Source organism: Musa acuminata, chromosome BXJ3-7 (assembly GCF_036884655.1).
Source record: "Musa acuminata AAA Group cultivar baxijiao chromosome BXJ3-7, Cavendish_Baxijiao_AAA, whole genome shotgun sequence".
Taxonomy (NCBI): Eukaryota; Viridiplantae; Streptophyta; class Magnoliopsida; order Zingiberales; family Musaceae; genus Musa; species Musa acuminata.
The window spans coordinates 8,449,855-8,465,381 of NC_088355.1; the positions used below are offsets into that span (position 1 = coordinate 8,449,855).

A 15,527-nucleotide genomic window follows, 5' to 3' on the forward strand; every position below is an offset into this window, starting at 1 on the left:
GTCAACAGTGGATGGGGTTCTTATGTATCATGCTGTTGAGTTAGCAGGATGAGTCTAGATTAGAAGATATGGAGGTTACATTGGTTCATATGTATATATGTATATGTATGTATAGATAGACTTTATTTATGAGCAAGTTTTCCTGGACCAAAGGTTGAGAGAAATTGAAGACCAATCAAAGGTAAGACTTTTTCTTTTGTTCTTCTTAAATAAAAGAGGAGCTGCACATAAATTGAACAGTACAGGCCCTAAAAAGTCAAATACATACACAACCTTGTTCTTGGAGCCTCACAATAGTCTCCAAGGAAAAAAAAAAAAGGTTAAGAGTCTTCTTGCCCTATGGTGACAGTCAACTTGCTATGTTTTATAGCTTCTTTTGGACCCTCCAAAGTTGTTCAAACCTCTGCCTTATTAGCTTGGCATGACCATGGTGGCCTGTGAGCAAGTAAGCTCAACTGGTTCTGCCTCTTCATCACCAAACTTCAAGAGACTTGGTTATGGCCACTTGAAGATATAGATGCAGCATTGGTTGGTGGAGATATGAATCATCTACAGTGATTACTGTGAAATCATAAATTAGCTTTAGTTCACTGAATGGCTCATTGCTGACAAACAACATATCCAATTATTGTGATCTCTATCCAGTGGCCTGATTGAATTGCATCACAATCAATCATTTATTTTTGTACTAGTCTCACTCATCAAGGGGTTGCACAGTCTGTGATCATGTGAGCAGAACATGTCTCATGAAGAAACTTCCTTTTATGCCCAGTCATCCTTCAAAGTGTTGTACCATCTTGTGGCAGATGATTGAAGCTAGAACTGTTAAGACTCTTGTTCTCAAGTCTTCACCTCTGTTCTTGTCAGTGTAAGCCAGCCACATGCCTAGCAATTTGAATGGGACATGCATTGATACCTCCTTTGCTTCTCCTTTGCACTACACCTTTGTCTAAACCACCTATAATTGGGTCATGACCCAGATGTTTGGCTTTTGTTTCCTTGTGGTTTTGCAAGCTTGCAAGCTTTATACACTAGACATCTATGTTTAGAGCCTAGAATAAAAGGTGAGTATGAGATGGATTTAAGAACACTAATAAAATTCCCTAGATAATGATTCTCTTGGTCTTCAATTGTAGTTTGGTGGATGTTGATGCTGTTGGAAAACTTCTGGCACTTGCCATGGTAATAATGTCTCACAAAAGCCTTTGGAGATGAGGTTTTCTGCAGCATTTTGTTTTACCATTTCAATACAAAAAGCTCTTGGTGGTTCACAAATCATGTGAGTGAAAAGAATTTAGCAGAACAGTTGAGACACCCCATGGATTCTTGAGAGTCCATCCACAAAGTTGATATGATTTAAACATGACACACTTGTTATTGTGAAAAAGGCCTTGAGATATCCTGCTTTCATGTTTAGTATATAAAGTCTGTACTTACTTCTCTCTTTCATGTTATATATTTAGTGTTCTTATTTGCCCCCTTCTGACCATATTAACTCTGGTTAGCTAGCCTTGATTAGGTTGCTAATAGGATAATAGGAAGGATTGACATGACAATGACATCAAGGACATGGATGGGATTATGTGATCTAACTTTGCATGCTTAATTGTAGTTATTTTTAAGATCAGTGCTGGTTGTTATGGATTAATCACTCTTCATTGGTCATATTAATTGTGTGGTTACACTCCATCATCATATTTATTGGAGATGAATCTATCTCCCAAGCCATCAAATCTTTCCTTGCATTACAGGTGGTAATTGTTGATTGTTAAGCCACATAATCCTCCATTAAATAACAGTTAGTTGGATTAAGACAACAACTAATATGGATTAAGACAAAATTATTCCTATCCAACTAAACAATAGTTCTTTGTCATTTATTTATTATAATCCCTGCCTAGTATTTTTTTTATTATAATGATGGTTATATCATTAAACAATGAGATCGTCTGCCTTAATTTAGATTGATTGTTATGATAATAATAACAGTGTTTGGATAAGAACAATTGTCCTTTTCTCTATATGTATGATATGCTAATCAAAGGTAGCCATGACAGCCAATTAATTAATTCTATTAATCATAATAATTGAATAATGGATATTTTTATATCTCATGTTATTTTTTTCTTCATTATTGTTATTATTATTATTATTATTATTATTAGTACTTACTATTAGTAATTATTGTTTACCCTCCAACCGATCTCTTCCCGTCTTCTCTCTCTCCTTTCTTCGTTTCAATGTTTGCTCCCTCCATCGCTCGTATCCTACAAGTATATATATAGAGACCGAGAGAGGAGACGAGAGAGAACCGGAAACCACCAACACCGACGCCTGTACGATTCTCATTGTTCGTCGGTTGAATAGATTGGAGATCGAGCTCGCGGATCGATCCTTCTTGGACGAAAGGTGAGTTGGTGGCGCGATCCGGTGGGTCTGGGTGCGGCAGTGGGGGGGAGTTCTTGGTTCTTGTTTCTTGATGCTCCGTGTGGTTGGCGTTTTGGGACTTTGGGCTTAATCAGATGGGGGTCTTTGTTTCTTTGCCATGGATGTGGAAGAATTTTGGCTTTTTCGGCGGGGGTTCGATCGGGAGTTGGATGCCGTACTGGTTTTCTTCTGGTGCATCTGAGAAATCTTTCGATCTTGATGTCGGTTGTTTTGGGTTTCCCAAGGGTTTTTGTGATGTGATTTGGGTTTCCCTTTTTGAGTTCTTGTAGGGTTCTGATGGTTTGGGGGTTGGAACAGGGAGCTCATGAGGTGGCGGACCATGGAGGAGGAGGCAGCATTTTGACATCGAGAGATGGATTCCGACATTCTTCTTGACCATGCATTATTCCAGCTCTCGCCAAGACGCTCGCGGTGAGAATTGCTGTCTTGATCTTTTTTTTGTCATCGGTGAATTTTCCCTTATTCTGGAATAATATCACATATTGCAGGTGCGAATTATTCGTATCTGGAGGTGGGAAAACCGAGAAAATTGCTTCAGGGTTTTTGAAGCCATTCCTCGCCCATTTGAAAGTATCAGAAGAACAATCTGCAGAGGCAGTTGATTCGATAAAGCTTATTGTTGATAGGAGGACGAAAGATGGAACATGGTTTAAGAAAGGAACCGTCGAAAGGTTGGACATAGAGTGTCTGATAAAATCCTTATTTGTTGGATGGTTAGGTTTATCCTGTAATGTATTATGTTTCTTTTTGGCGGGTGGTTTCCAAAATCCTTTGCAGAGATTTCTTATTGGCAAATCCTTGCTACAGGTTTGTTCGATTCGTTGGTGAACCAGAGGTTCTGGAATTTGTCAATACATTTGATGCAGAAATGTCACAGCTGGAAGGGGCCAAGAAAATATATTTGCAGGTGATGAACTTCATGCTGTTCCTCTTTTGTTGGATTCATAAGTGACTCCTTTGTGTCATCTTTCTGAAGCCTCATAACCTTCCTATTCAGAACTCAGGAGTTCCAGTTTCTGGTTCAATGGGTATGCCTTTTTGCATGTTATTACAGTATCATGAATTCTTGATGAGTAATTATGTTTGACCTAGCTTTATTATTGCTTTTTCTCTGCGAGAGTAGCAGCCTAGAATTTGAAGAAAAGCTTGAAAATTATTTAACAATACTCTTCTAATCAATCCTTTGAATAACCTTGCTAAGTCACACTTTATATGCAGGATAATTTGTCATGCTAAAGAATATAGTACTAACGGATGTTTATACTTCTACCATTCCCTTGCCATGCCATTCTAATATATCAAAGTAGCTAAGTTCCATAGTTGCTAATTGTCTAGAAATTTATAGTGTTACCTTTATTATGATTGTGCAGCTTGTATATTGGGTTTGCACCTTTGTTCTCATGCATATATAATATATATGCAGTATCTATATGATGAAAATTTAGTAGACAAGAATTTTTGCAGGTTGTTTAAAGTTTGACAGCAAGTAAATCAGCATATATAAGTAGGTGGTCATTTCACCATTGACGTTTACTTGAAAAAATAGTTTTAAATTTAGTTTAACTTTATCCAATGCTTGACTGTTAATTAGTATCTCCTATATTGTTTTTCTCTAAACTTTATGATCAAGAAGATGTGTGGTCTAGGTGTTAAGGGTCTATATTTTATATGAAGATTGTTAAGTAACAGTTATTTAAACCGGAGGTAAAGGAGAATAACATTCAGTGTGCAACATGCCCTAGAATGTATAGCAATGGTTGCCTACTTGTGGAAACAAGAACTGGATAGATCTCTTAATTGGGAATTAAAGGTATTCCCCAGACCTCCTTTTTTTTCATTATTACATTCTTTCACCTATTCTTGCAATTGATGCATATAATTAAACATGACAAGATGTATCAGTATTTAATGTTGGTATGAAATAATACTTTTATTTTTGAAATGATCTCTGATGTTAATTTTGTATGATCTGTAAGATTGTAATGCTATCTCTCTCTCTCTCTCTCTTGTGGAACATCCTAAGCATCTTAATTTACAACGAAACATTTGGTGGTTTTATTCTAAGAAATCATTTTTTTGAAGGTATTTCTGTATAAGTAGTATCAACATGTTAATACAAAATTCTCTTTGGACTTCTACTCAGGTGAAAATGGAACAACTACAGAAGCATCTGTGGATATAACAAAGTAAGTTTCCCTTCTCATTCTCAAAGGCTCAAGCCAGAATGATGTCAAATTTTTGATGGATTTAGTATTATCTTATTCAAGTAGCTTTCATTTTCTTTCCTTGAGAAAGTTTGTACTTCTGAGCAAGAGATTCACCACACAGCAAATATGAAAGCTATTAAATAATACAAATGTAATCTACATTATTGTTGTTTCTATGCCCCACTTATCAGTTCTAATGGACTTCCTTATACAAATAGTAATGGCATCATTGATTAGTTTGATAGGTGAAACATTATGTTAAAGAAACTAGGGTTTTGAATACCGGTCTATACCGACGTACCGAGCTCTGCTCGGTACAGTATGTACTGGTATGTATCATCGGTGTGCTAGAGCGTACTGACGGTACACCCTAAAACCTTAAAAATACCTTCATCTATCACGCTAGGGCGTACCGATCGATACGCCTTGGTAACGGTCGAAATCTGAGGCAGTACCGGTCGGTATGCCTCGGTACCAGTCAAAACATTGGTACCACCCGGTAGAGGGCAGCCCACGTACCAGTATCCTCTTGGACCGGTATGTGTCACCCGTATCGGGCTGTACACTTCGAAATTGAGAACCGTAAAAGAAATCGAGTAATATTGGGCTAAGGTTCTGCCTTTCTATTTCCCTACTTTCTCAATAGGGAATTCCATTCATTATCTATGGCAGTATTGCAGTTGATTTAGGAATTCAGTTCTTGTTGAAAAATGTCCATGTAATTACCCTGTTCTCATCACTGTTCAAGCACTCCTTAATCATAGTGCCAAAAGGGTTCAAATTCATGTAGGAATTGGAGCTATTGGTCCATTTAAGAGGTCTATGGGAGAATCAACAGGGTGTACATTTATTTTACTGAAGAAAGGTTTTTTATTGGCCTTCTTGCCCTAATTTATCCTGTCTCCTCTCTTTCTCATATATTTCGCTCTCTTTTATCTTTTTTATTCTCATGCACTGTTTTTGTTTTCCTGTGCCAGAAATTCAGCAGCCTACTGGTGTCTAATTCATATCTTTTTGACTTTATTGCCAGTAGCACCATTTTTCATCAACTGATATGACATTCTGTATGCGCTAAGGGTAATGACAATATACTCCCTACTTTTTCGTACTCAGGAATGAGCTTCTTAGAGCCATTGAAGTGCGGCTTGTTGCAGTTAAGCAGGATCTGACCAAAGCTTGTTGTTGGGCATCATCTAATGGGTTTACCCCTAAAAATGTCTTAGAGCTTCTTCATTTTGCAGATTATTTTGGTGCAGATCACCTAAAGTAAGTTACAAAGCTCTCAGCATAATGTTGTTTTCTGCTCAGCCAAAAGGAAAAAATGGTTAGCTTGCTTCTTATGTGTTGGTTTGATGTTGGAGGAAATGAAATATTATCTGATGCAGTTTTGCAGATCTGATACTTTGATATTGATGCTTATTTTTACACTGATAAATAATTATCTAAATTCTCACTAGATGTGTGCCATGCCAAATCTGTGCATCTTGGTTCCAGTTCACAATCATTAGAAACACGATTGCTTAGATTGTTCCACAAGCGTATACATCTATGCCAGAATTTTATGGCAAAGTTTTTGGACTCACCATTTGGATAATGATTAATTGTCCTAGGCGATTGCACTTTTTTTGCATCAAACATCCATTTTAACTAATAATCACTTGGTAGTTGTTAATCATGATGAGTTGGGTAGTCATTTTTAATGTCTTAAGATGAATTCATGTTGATATATATGATACTGATGTCTCCTTGGTAGCCCATGGAAGCATACAAGAGGAGGGGCCTTGTCTCTTCAATTTGATCAGAGCTGTATGCATATACTGCTTTATATTTATCCAAACAGAAGCCATCCCATTGACCTTGTCATGTAACCAAACATATTATCTCATCCCAAGTGATCCGGATCATGTGATCTTTGAGTTGGGTTGTTGAACTGGACCGACGATACATGGACATGTGCAACTGTTCAATCCAAGTTCTCATGGAGGATAACCAGTGCTACGGGTTGCTATTTCTAAGATGTACCACCTTGAAATTTGGCCTGGTGGATTTATGCTGAGTGATGCAGCCTAGTCATATAGTTATGGTTCCTGTTGCAGAATAGTTGCATTGGCCAACTTATAACTATGGTGATGCTATGATGTGGCCTAATCTTAGACCCCATTCCATCAGCTCTTGACATAGCTAGGGCTAATTAGGCCCCTAATCAATATTTCTAACTAATCAAGGGGTTCCACAGCTTCGTGCAGCAGTATGGTATGCTTTGTCAGCAAAATGTAACCTAAAAGAACCTTATCTAGCTTGGATGAGTTTAACTTCACTTGGTACAAAGTGTCTTAATCAAAGGAAAACTCCCAGATATGTGATAGGAAAGGAGAAATAGAGCAATTTTTTCTCAAGATTCTTTTTATCAAATAGAAAAGACTATGATAAATTAGACCTTCTTACCAAGTACTAAAGTTAGGTTTAGATTTATATTTTTATTTCATTTTTAGTATATTCTTGTTCTTATTTTAGAAAGTTTGAAGATTCGTATCATGAGTCTATTTGATGTATAAGAATCATAGTATGATCATAGTTTATGTTAAAAGGATGCAAGCCTTAGGGCTCATCCTTTATTTTACCTTCTATTCTATAAACATAAATGTGATAAGAAAATGATTAATAAAGTCGAGTTAGAAAAAACAAGGGTTAATCATGTTTTCTGACTTTGTCCTATCAGTAATAAGTTTTACTTTTTTCTATTTTAGTAATTTGGATGTATTTTCGTTATTAATTTTAGTTGATGTTTTGGGCAATTGTGAAGTTCAATTTTCAGTCTCTTTGATGTCATGTAAAAGAAAAAAAGAGTCCCTTTGATGTCCAATAGTCCTAATATGGTTGAAGTATATGTTAAACAATTTTTTAGCAATTAGAAGTCATATTTGGAGAGTTCTAAGAGTTTTGAGGTCTATTTTGATCGGATTCTGAGAAGATATTTTCAGAAATGCATTTTTTTGCCCCCACAAAGCCTCTTAATTGGGTATATAAACAAGTGGTTGTAAGTTCTTGAGGCATGCATGAGAAATTGATTATTTCTTTTATGCAATGAATTTGTTTAATTTAAAATAATTAATCTCTTTCTTCCCTTCATTTTTGAGGCATTTTTCTTATTGAATTGGAGAAAGTCCTAATAAGAGGGTCATATCTTATCATGCGAGTGTTGTCTCAGACATTGTTCGGATGATGTCCAATGCAGCTACCTTTTAAGAAATGATTTTTCATATGAAAGAAACATAATACTTAAAAGAACAACTAGCCATCACTTTCGGGCTACTTTCTTCCAGAAATTATGGTCTTAAGTTGGGAATGAGCTGAAGAATATTTTTGTTGTGTGTAATAGTATGTTTATTGATATGGTAGTGGTTGAATATTGAAAATGAATCATTCTTGATGCAAGTTAATTTGAATTGCTGGGAGATGTATATGTAGAAAGTATATACTATATAGTATGGTTACCCATGATAACCTTCCAAACTACACAAGAAGTTTCCACTTCTTTTTCTTTTTCCAAACTTATTTAGAAGTTATTAAGTGTTCAAAGATTTATCTTTTTATATGTTGGAGATTATTAGTCCAAAATAATTTGCCAAGTTCTCTTCTTGTTCTTGTCAATTTCTGTTCCCTTTTACCTGATAATTTGGTGATAGTAATGATATTGGTGCTGTTTGAAATGGCTACAGTGAGGCATGCACTAAATTCATTTCACTTTGCCAAAAGCACCCTGATCTTTTTAGTCTTCAGCACCTGCCTTGGTCACTGCCTCTGCCACTTAAAAGCCTTGGCATCTCATCCTCCTCTGGCTCAGATGTCTTACTAGATGAGCCAGAAGATGAGCCCAAGGTTGGTGGTAAACCACCTGACGGTGGGGGTCTTCATCTCCACAAGCACAACAATAGCCAACCGGCACAGATAAATACAGCAGAGTTGCTGTGCCCATATCCACAACTCAAACCTATCCAGCAGCATTTTGTGGATAGAACTGTTGGGAACGTGGTTGACTCTATTCCTGCTGCATCATTCACTAAGCCAGCTCAACGGGATGAAGGAGGCTCTAGGCGTCTTAGCGTGCAGGATCGCATCAGTCTCTTTGAGAGCAAGCAGAAAGAACAGTCTGTGAGTTCAAGAAATATCAGCACTATTGTTGGAATTAAGAGGGTAGTGGCAGGAAAAGGAGAACCTAGGAGAATCCCTTCTGATGTCTCAGAAAAGTCAGTATTGAGGAGATGGTCTGCTGCTAGTGACATGAGTATAGATCTTAGCAGCAGCAGTTGTAGCAGCTTCAATGATGAGAAAGACGGTGGGAGTGCTTCTGGAACTCCTACATCTGCAAACTTGCAGTTTCAATCCAGCAATAGAATCCAAGAGGGAGTGACCAGTGGGTTGACAGATACAATGACCGTGCAGTCTCAGTTGAGTCCTAAAGCATGCATAGCCATCACACCTTGCCAGTTTCATCCCCATTTCCAAACTCTATCTAAAGATAGAGATCATGCCAAGGAAGAAGTTGACAAGACCCTGATGACCCCATCAGAACCTGCCTTTCCTAAGGAGCAGATCAAGCATATAATACCTGCTTGCCAAAGTGGTAAGATTCTTTGTCAATTAAATAATCAAGATGTTTTTGGCACCCAACAAGATGGCTTTTTGGAATCAGGTAATTGTGCTGGATTGAAATGTCATGCCGTCCGTCACCCACAGTTTGAAACCACCTCAGTGGATTATGTCCAAGCAAACAACCATGTGATTTTGCAAGCCACATCACAATCTGTATTAGCAGCAGAGGAAAAAGCAGGGCTGAGAGATCAAGAAAGTTCCAGGACTCGAACTGGGAAGATCTCCTCACATCCAGATGGTGTTCGAGTGAAATATCAACCAACATTATCTACCCAACTCCAAATTTTTGCAAAAAAACCTGATGATGCTCAAGTGGGAACCCAAGATCCATCAGATTTTCAGATTAACTCAAGAGCTATATCAGGCATATATTTGGAGTCCCACCCCCAATGGGCACCTCTAAGTAAACCAGTGGGAGCTGATTCGAGTGGAACAGTTGTTTCTGAGCAACCTTTTGGTCCCATTCTAGTCAAGGAAAAAGGAGATTTGGGTCACCTAGGTATAAATTTCAAGGATCAATCATCGTCTTCTGATTGTCCAAACAAGTTTCAGAGTGAAACAACACACTCTGAAAGATATAGTTTGCCTGTTTTTCCAGTGAGGGATGCAAAAGAGTGCATGGAGTTACTTGATCCACCTTCTACGTGTTCAGCAGAGCAGATTCAGATGGTGAGTTCACTTGAAGGAGGAAATCAAAAGCTGAACAATGAACTTCAAATGAAGGCTAATGAATTGGAAAACCTTTTTGCTGAACACAAGCTCAGAATTCAGAAGGATCAGGCAACAACCTTTCAGAGGAGTTCAGATGCCCACAAAGATCATGTAAAGGCTTTGGAGAAAGGACATGCAATTCCAGTTCAATTGCCTGAGAGGAAGTTTGTGAAGGAAACTTCCAAGAAGGAAGTTGAATTTGATGCTAATTTGCTGTCAAATATGGTAAATAATAGGAAATTTGATAATAACATATGCCAAGGATTTGACAATAAATCAGATGATTTTAGAGGGAAATTCTATGATAAATATATGCAAAAAAGGAATGCAAAACTATTAGAAGAGTGGAAATCAAAAAGGCCTCAGAAAGAAGCAAAGATGAAAGCATTGCGTGACAACCTAGAACATACTCTGGCTGAGATGCGAGCTAAATTTATAGGATCTGCTAATGGACAATATTTGAGATCTTTTAGCTGTTCTTCAGTTTTATGAAACAAATATCAGGTATTGACTTAATTTTTTCCTGTTTTTCCTGAATGAAAAATCTCTATCTTCAATTTTGTCTCAATTCACCATACTCGAGCTGTAGGTGGTTAGCTTTTAATTTTGCAACTAATGTTCAGAGGTTTTCAAGATTGGCTTCAAGTACATGCTCAAGTTCGTGATCAAACATAAGAATATTTGGTGTGTTTGAGAAAATTATTGCGTGGTCTTGATTTTTATGCTGTAAATTAGGCACATGGATTTCAATTTTAACACATAAAATATGAGAAAACAAAGTGTTTAGCACATAATTATTCTAGCTCTCAAGTGATAAAAAAAGAAATAATTGTCTTGGTTATTCTTGGTCATTTCTTAGTATGAACAAGAGATTTTGCCTTGCATAGAGCTCTATGACCAGAAAAGACTTTGTAGCCAAACCCAAATAATTAGGACATTATCTTGTTGTTTTTTGATGTGAAGCTATCTTGGAGAAAGGGCATAAAAGTAAGTGCATCATAACTATTTTAATTGTGCTTATCTTAAATATAATTCTTTTAGCTTCCTTTTCCCCTGTTGGCACCGTTGGGTTAGCAATTTCTTTGACTTCATCATTGATTCTATCAGAGGATCTGAAGACTACTGATGATAACAAGATCAGAACATCTGTACAAATTAATACTTTACAAGAAATGTCCTGCTGTGATTTATCCAGTGATGATTTATCCACTGATATCTATTCTAAAGGCACTTTCTCCAAGATGCTTTGATGTGCTACAAATTTGTCTTCTCCACCCATCAAACATCAATAGCATCAACCCATAATCTCGGGTCAGCCCCCATAAGATCCGGTACCCAAAATGAAAACCCTTTTGCAGAAGCAGCTCCTAAATTATCTGACTTCTGAGGGAAAAACACAAAGTCATCATCATTAAATAGCAGAATAACTACATGAGTGCAGCAAAGAACCTGTATTTGGAGCAAGAGCATCACTGAAGAACCTTGCTAATGAGAACAAGCCACATAAATCACAATCCAGAGAAAGGGAGTCCCGCCAAGGATCCTTTCAACTCTGATTTCTGATAATGGATATTCCAAGGAGCAAACTAGGCTAGTTTCTGTAGAAGTTCAGAAAGGTGCAGTATTCCAAACTCCAAACCACTTTTGAGTCAATATTGCTGGCCCTGATTCAGAGGCTGGTATGACTAAATTTAAAGATTATGCTTTCTGGGTTACACAAGAATTGAAAGGATCTCCAAAATGTAATTGATCAGGAAGATGATTCACCTGACATGATTAAAAATGAAGAAGAATTGAAGAGAAAATTTTCTGCAGGGAAACTTGGCCTCATCAGTTCTCATGTTGAGTTAGACAACAAGCCAAGGCACATGCAAGAATTTGGAACTTAGTTATTTTGGGATCTGTCTCAAAGGTGGAGTATGATACTGGTTTTGTTTTGCCACACATGCAAGAATTGGGAAGTTAGTTACTTCAAATTTGTCTCAAAAGTGGAATATGATACTAGTTTTGTTTCACCCATGTCTGCTATTTTAACAGGAAACATACAAGAGTCACTAGAAGGTGCTTCATCATGGATACATCATAAATTTTCTTATGCACATGAGGCATCAGATATTGAAGCTTATGTAGATTCACTTGTAGGAAGTTTGGCTTCATGGAATTCCCACTTGTTGAATCAAATGGACTCTGATTCTTTTCCAATGAGAGAATCAAGGAAGTGCTTAGTTTCTCATTGCTGCTAATGCATCCCAGCTAGGACACATGGATTTGGAGGAAGAATGGGTATGTAAGGGGGGGGGGGGCGCCGCGGGTGGCGGAGAGAGGATGCACGGGGTATGTCTCAACTCTCAACAATTTTTAAAGGTGATGACAACACAGATGGTTGTGATGTAGCAGCAGATCCATGCAATGGCTTGACAAAGAGAATGGCTACCTTTCTGCAAATGATGGGTCCAATTGAGTTGAGAGGTATCATGTTTTCTATTTAATTGTTTATTTATTGTTCTTTGATTAATGTGATTGTGTTACTCTTTGTTTTTTAACTGATTGATTACTTTGATTCTCGAGCTGTAATTGCATTTTTCTTTCTGTCATCTTTCTTGCTTTTACTATGATCTTTTTGATTTTAAGCAATCAATTTGAATGACTCTTAAGACTGAGTGATGCCTATTTCCGGAAATGACTTTTTAAGGGTATAAATGAGCCAAGCTAGTGGGAACTTGCTTATCTGAAGCTCAGCGTAATGCTTGTGGAGGCTTAAATTAGCTGAGATGGTAAGACCAGTCTAACGTAAAACTACTCCATCCATTGATTCTAGCTCAGGCGTTGTAATTTAACGTCAAGCTTACCCCAAGCTGCTTATGTTAAGCTTTCTAAAGGACTGCCAGCAAACTGGTGTCACCTGTGGACCTTTCATTCATTAATCTTTATAAGATATTATGACATAATTTTCTTTCGCAGGACATAATACTAATAGAAACAAAATATTTTTTAGAACAATTAGAAGGGAGTCTGACGCATATGACTTTCACCATTAAGGGATCTGGTGATATTTAGAAATGTTATCAGTAGTAGCGTGGTAACCTTGGTATTCCATTAAAGCTTGAACTCACGTCAAATTAAATGAATGCCATGTACTAAATTTTCTAGATGAAGAACCTCTCGTCAAATTAAATGTCAAGCCTGAAATGAGTAACAAGCTTGATCTTTTCATTACTGCTGGTGTAAATGTTGGTTTAGCTTTCACATGCATATTAGGAGAGATTATTAGGTTGTTTAGATTGTGCTTTCTTTTCTGTTCAAGAATAAATGTAGAATAAGAGTCCAATGGAGGAATTAGTTTAGACTGATTCTAATAAATGTTCTTGTTATAGTCTATGTGACAGTTCTTTTTCTGTTTCTGGCTTTGTTACAACATAGATAGTTTTTGTTAAACATCATAATTCCATTCGTATATACCACAAACTTTTATTCATTGCATGTGTGAGATGCAAATTGATTGATCCTAATTCAAATCCAGCTTCTGTTTTGAATATATGTTGATGATTTTGTTTTCAATGTGTTTCGTTTTATTACCTTAATTAATTAGTTTAGCTGTGTTCTAGAAAAGAAATATGCAACTACAAGTTCTATCGATGTAAAAGATTTGTACGGTTGTCCAGTCATTAGTGTTAGATTACAGAAGTGTGTCTAATGAGTTTTGTATGATTACATTTTTGCATTAATACGAGCAAATTTATCACTCAATCATATACAATATAAACCTAATTGGTATATTTATTTACTAATGATATTGTTTTAATAGATGAGATTTTAAATGAAACTAATTCTAAATTTAAGTTATGAAGACAACCCTTATAAATTATATTTTAAAGATATTAGAATTAAGGCTAAATATATGAGATGTAAATCTTAATGATTACTGGGAGTAGGCTTTTGAGGTTATAGTTAAGTTGGATATACAAAAAGTTTTATTAAGTAAAAAATCTTAAATATCTTGAATTATTTATTTTGTAGATATTGATAAATATATTATTCATCAATAGGTTTGTGATTAATAAAAAAAAATGAGATTGTTGTTAAATCCAAGACATTTTATGAATCTGACTGGGTAGTTAAAAAAAAAAACGAATATAAAGGGTTTGTACTGTTGAAATAAGAATATTGAGATAGATGCTTGAAATTAGTATGAAAAATAAGAAAACAAATATTTTATGATTTTTTTATATCTTCATGTGCTAAGGAAATCTATAAATGCTGTGGTTGGAAAAATATGCGCCGTCAATCTGTACAAAATTAGTACCCTCTTTCATTCTTATAAGCAGTCTACATTCATATGATGTTTCTACTGGTAGCTTATTTCGCCTGTTATTTTGCAACAACCAAAGTGATGCTGTAATTGCTGTCAGGTTAAAATCCAATCGGTGTCACCATAATTGCTGTGGGTTAAAAGCAAAGTCTACTCGTTGCAAGATAAGATCCGGATTCTCAAGTGAGTACGGTTTAATCTGGAACAGAAGAAAGGAGACATCACCAGCTAGCGGTTCTGAATTGATACTAGTAGGCGAAGACGTTTATACTTTCAACAAAGATAAATCGAGCACTCTTAGTTATTTGTTTTCAAATTAATATACCACTTGTCTTACGAAAATACGAAGCCATAGCATGCAGTGCTACGGTCTTTTCCCACCATTTAGCTCTCTATGGCAGGCAAGGCTTCATTACTAAAACAAAGAATGAAGTATATAACATAGTGAGTGGGATCAATAATTGAGGGCCATCGAGTTACTTAATCAAAAACATAATACCAGGATCCACCTTGATCATGAAGGAAGTGAAAACTCGTTTTCTAACTGGCCCCTGACAAGGATCGTCCGCAAAAGAACCCGTCCTACAGAACACGGGAACGCAGCACATAGTCACATAAAGAAAATCATAGAAACCGAAGTTCTCGATCAAGATTACCCCGGCGAGGATGAGAGGCGGATTTCCGGCTTCATGGGCGTCCTCCCATTGCCGCCCCACGTCAGATTTCCATCACCGAAACCACCGGCAAAGTACCAAAAGAAGCGGAGGGATATATATATATATATATCCGAAAAAATTAAAAGCGGCCAAAAGGGGTTGGAAGACCGAGATCTTACTAACCGCGGTCACCGCACTCTCTTCAACAACTTGGGCCGAGCAGGCTGCTAATACGTATGGGCCAGGTATTGACTATAGTTGAAGCCCACGGTCTAAGACTTATTCTGATTTAATTTGGCCCATATGACTCGGCCCAATAAATAAAAATGCAGACTAAACTTGCCGCACTCTTCAACAAATTGAGTCGAACCGGATACCAACGTCTTATGGGCCACATAAGGCCTTATGTCAAACACCCACAGTAAAAAAAAGCAAAGTCATAAAACATTTATTTAGGGGCATTCCGAGAATTGAACTCGGGACCTCTCGCACCCTAAGCGAGAATCATACCACTAGACCAAATGCCGTTTGTTGAACATTTGT

General features: G+C 36.9%; 1 protein-coding gene and 1 non-coding gene across 11 annotated transcripts; one reads left to right on the forward strand and one right to left on the reverse strand.

The window, feature by feature from the left end:
- Positions 1-2,226: 2,226 nt before the first annotated feature.
- LOC103991403 (uncharacterized) lies at positions 2,227-14,711 on the forward strand. 10 transcript variants are annotated; one of them, XM_065160775.1, is made up of 11 exons: positions 2,227-2,409; positions 2,746-2,859; positions 2,937-3,119; positions 3,256-3,355; positions 3,425-3,476; positions 4,592-4,634; positions 5,769-5,921; positions 8,375-9,279; positions 9,349-10,523; positions 11,127-12,488; positions 14,429-14,711. In XM_065160775.1, exons 2-9 carry the CDS (start codon positions 2,801-2,803, stop codon positions 10,509-10,511), a joined length of 2,658 nt encoding a protein of 885 aa, XP_065016847.1. In that variant the 5' UTR covers positions 2,227-2,409; positions 2,746-2,800; the 3' UTR covers positions 10,512-10,523; positions 11,127-12,488; positions 14,429-14,711. The 10 variants fall into 10 exon arrangements, with proteins under 10 accessions (XP_065016847.1, XP_065016842.1, XP_065016843.1 ...); XM_065160770.1 differs by having other exon boundaries at positions 2,228-2,409; positions 8,375-10,523; positions 11,127-11,931; positions 12,057-12,488; XM_065160771.1 differs by having other exon boundaries at positions 2,228-2,409; positions 8,375-10,523; positions 11,835-11,931; positions 12,057-12,488.
- Positions 14,712-15,437: 726 nt separating this feature from the next.
- On the reverse strand, positions 15,438-15,511 carry TRNAP-AGG (transfer RNA proline (anticodon AGG)). Its single transcript has one exon. It is a non-coding gene; the product is annotated as a tRNA-Pro (tRNA).
- Between the last annotated feature and the right edge of the window lie 16 nt (positions 15,512-15,527).

What these genes read in the sequence shown, in the direction of transcription:
- LOC103991403 (XM_065160772.1), top strand. Translation starts at nt 2,801, where the DNA reads ATGGATTCCGACATTCTTCTTGACCATGCATTATTCCAGCTCTCGCCA. An exon ending in CCAAGAAAATATATTTGCAG is followed by an intron (nt 3,356 to 3,424) that starts GTGATGAACTTC and finishes ATCTTTCTGAAG; the next exon opens with CCTCATAACCTTCCTATTCA. An exon ending in TTTGGTGCAGATCACCTAAA is followed by an intron (nt 5,922 to 8,374) that starts GTAAGTTACAAA and finishes AAATGGCTACAG; the next exon opens with TGAGGCATGCACTAAATTCA.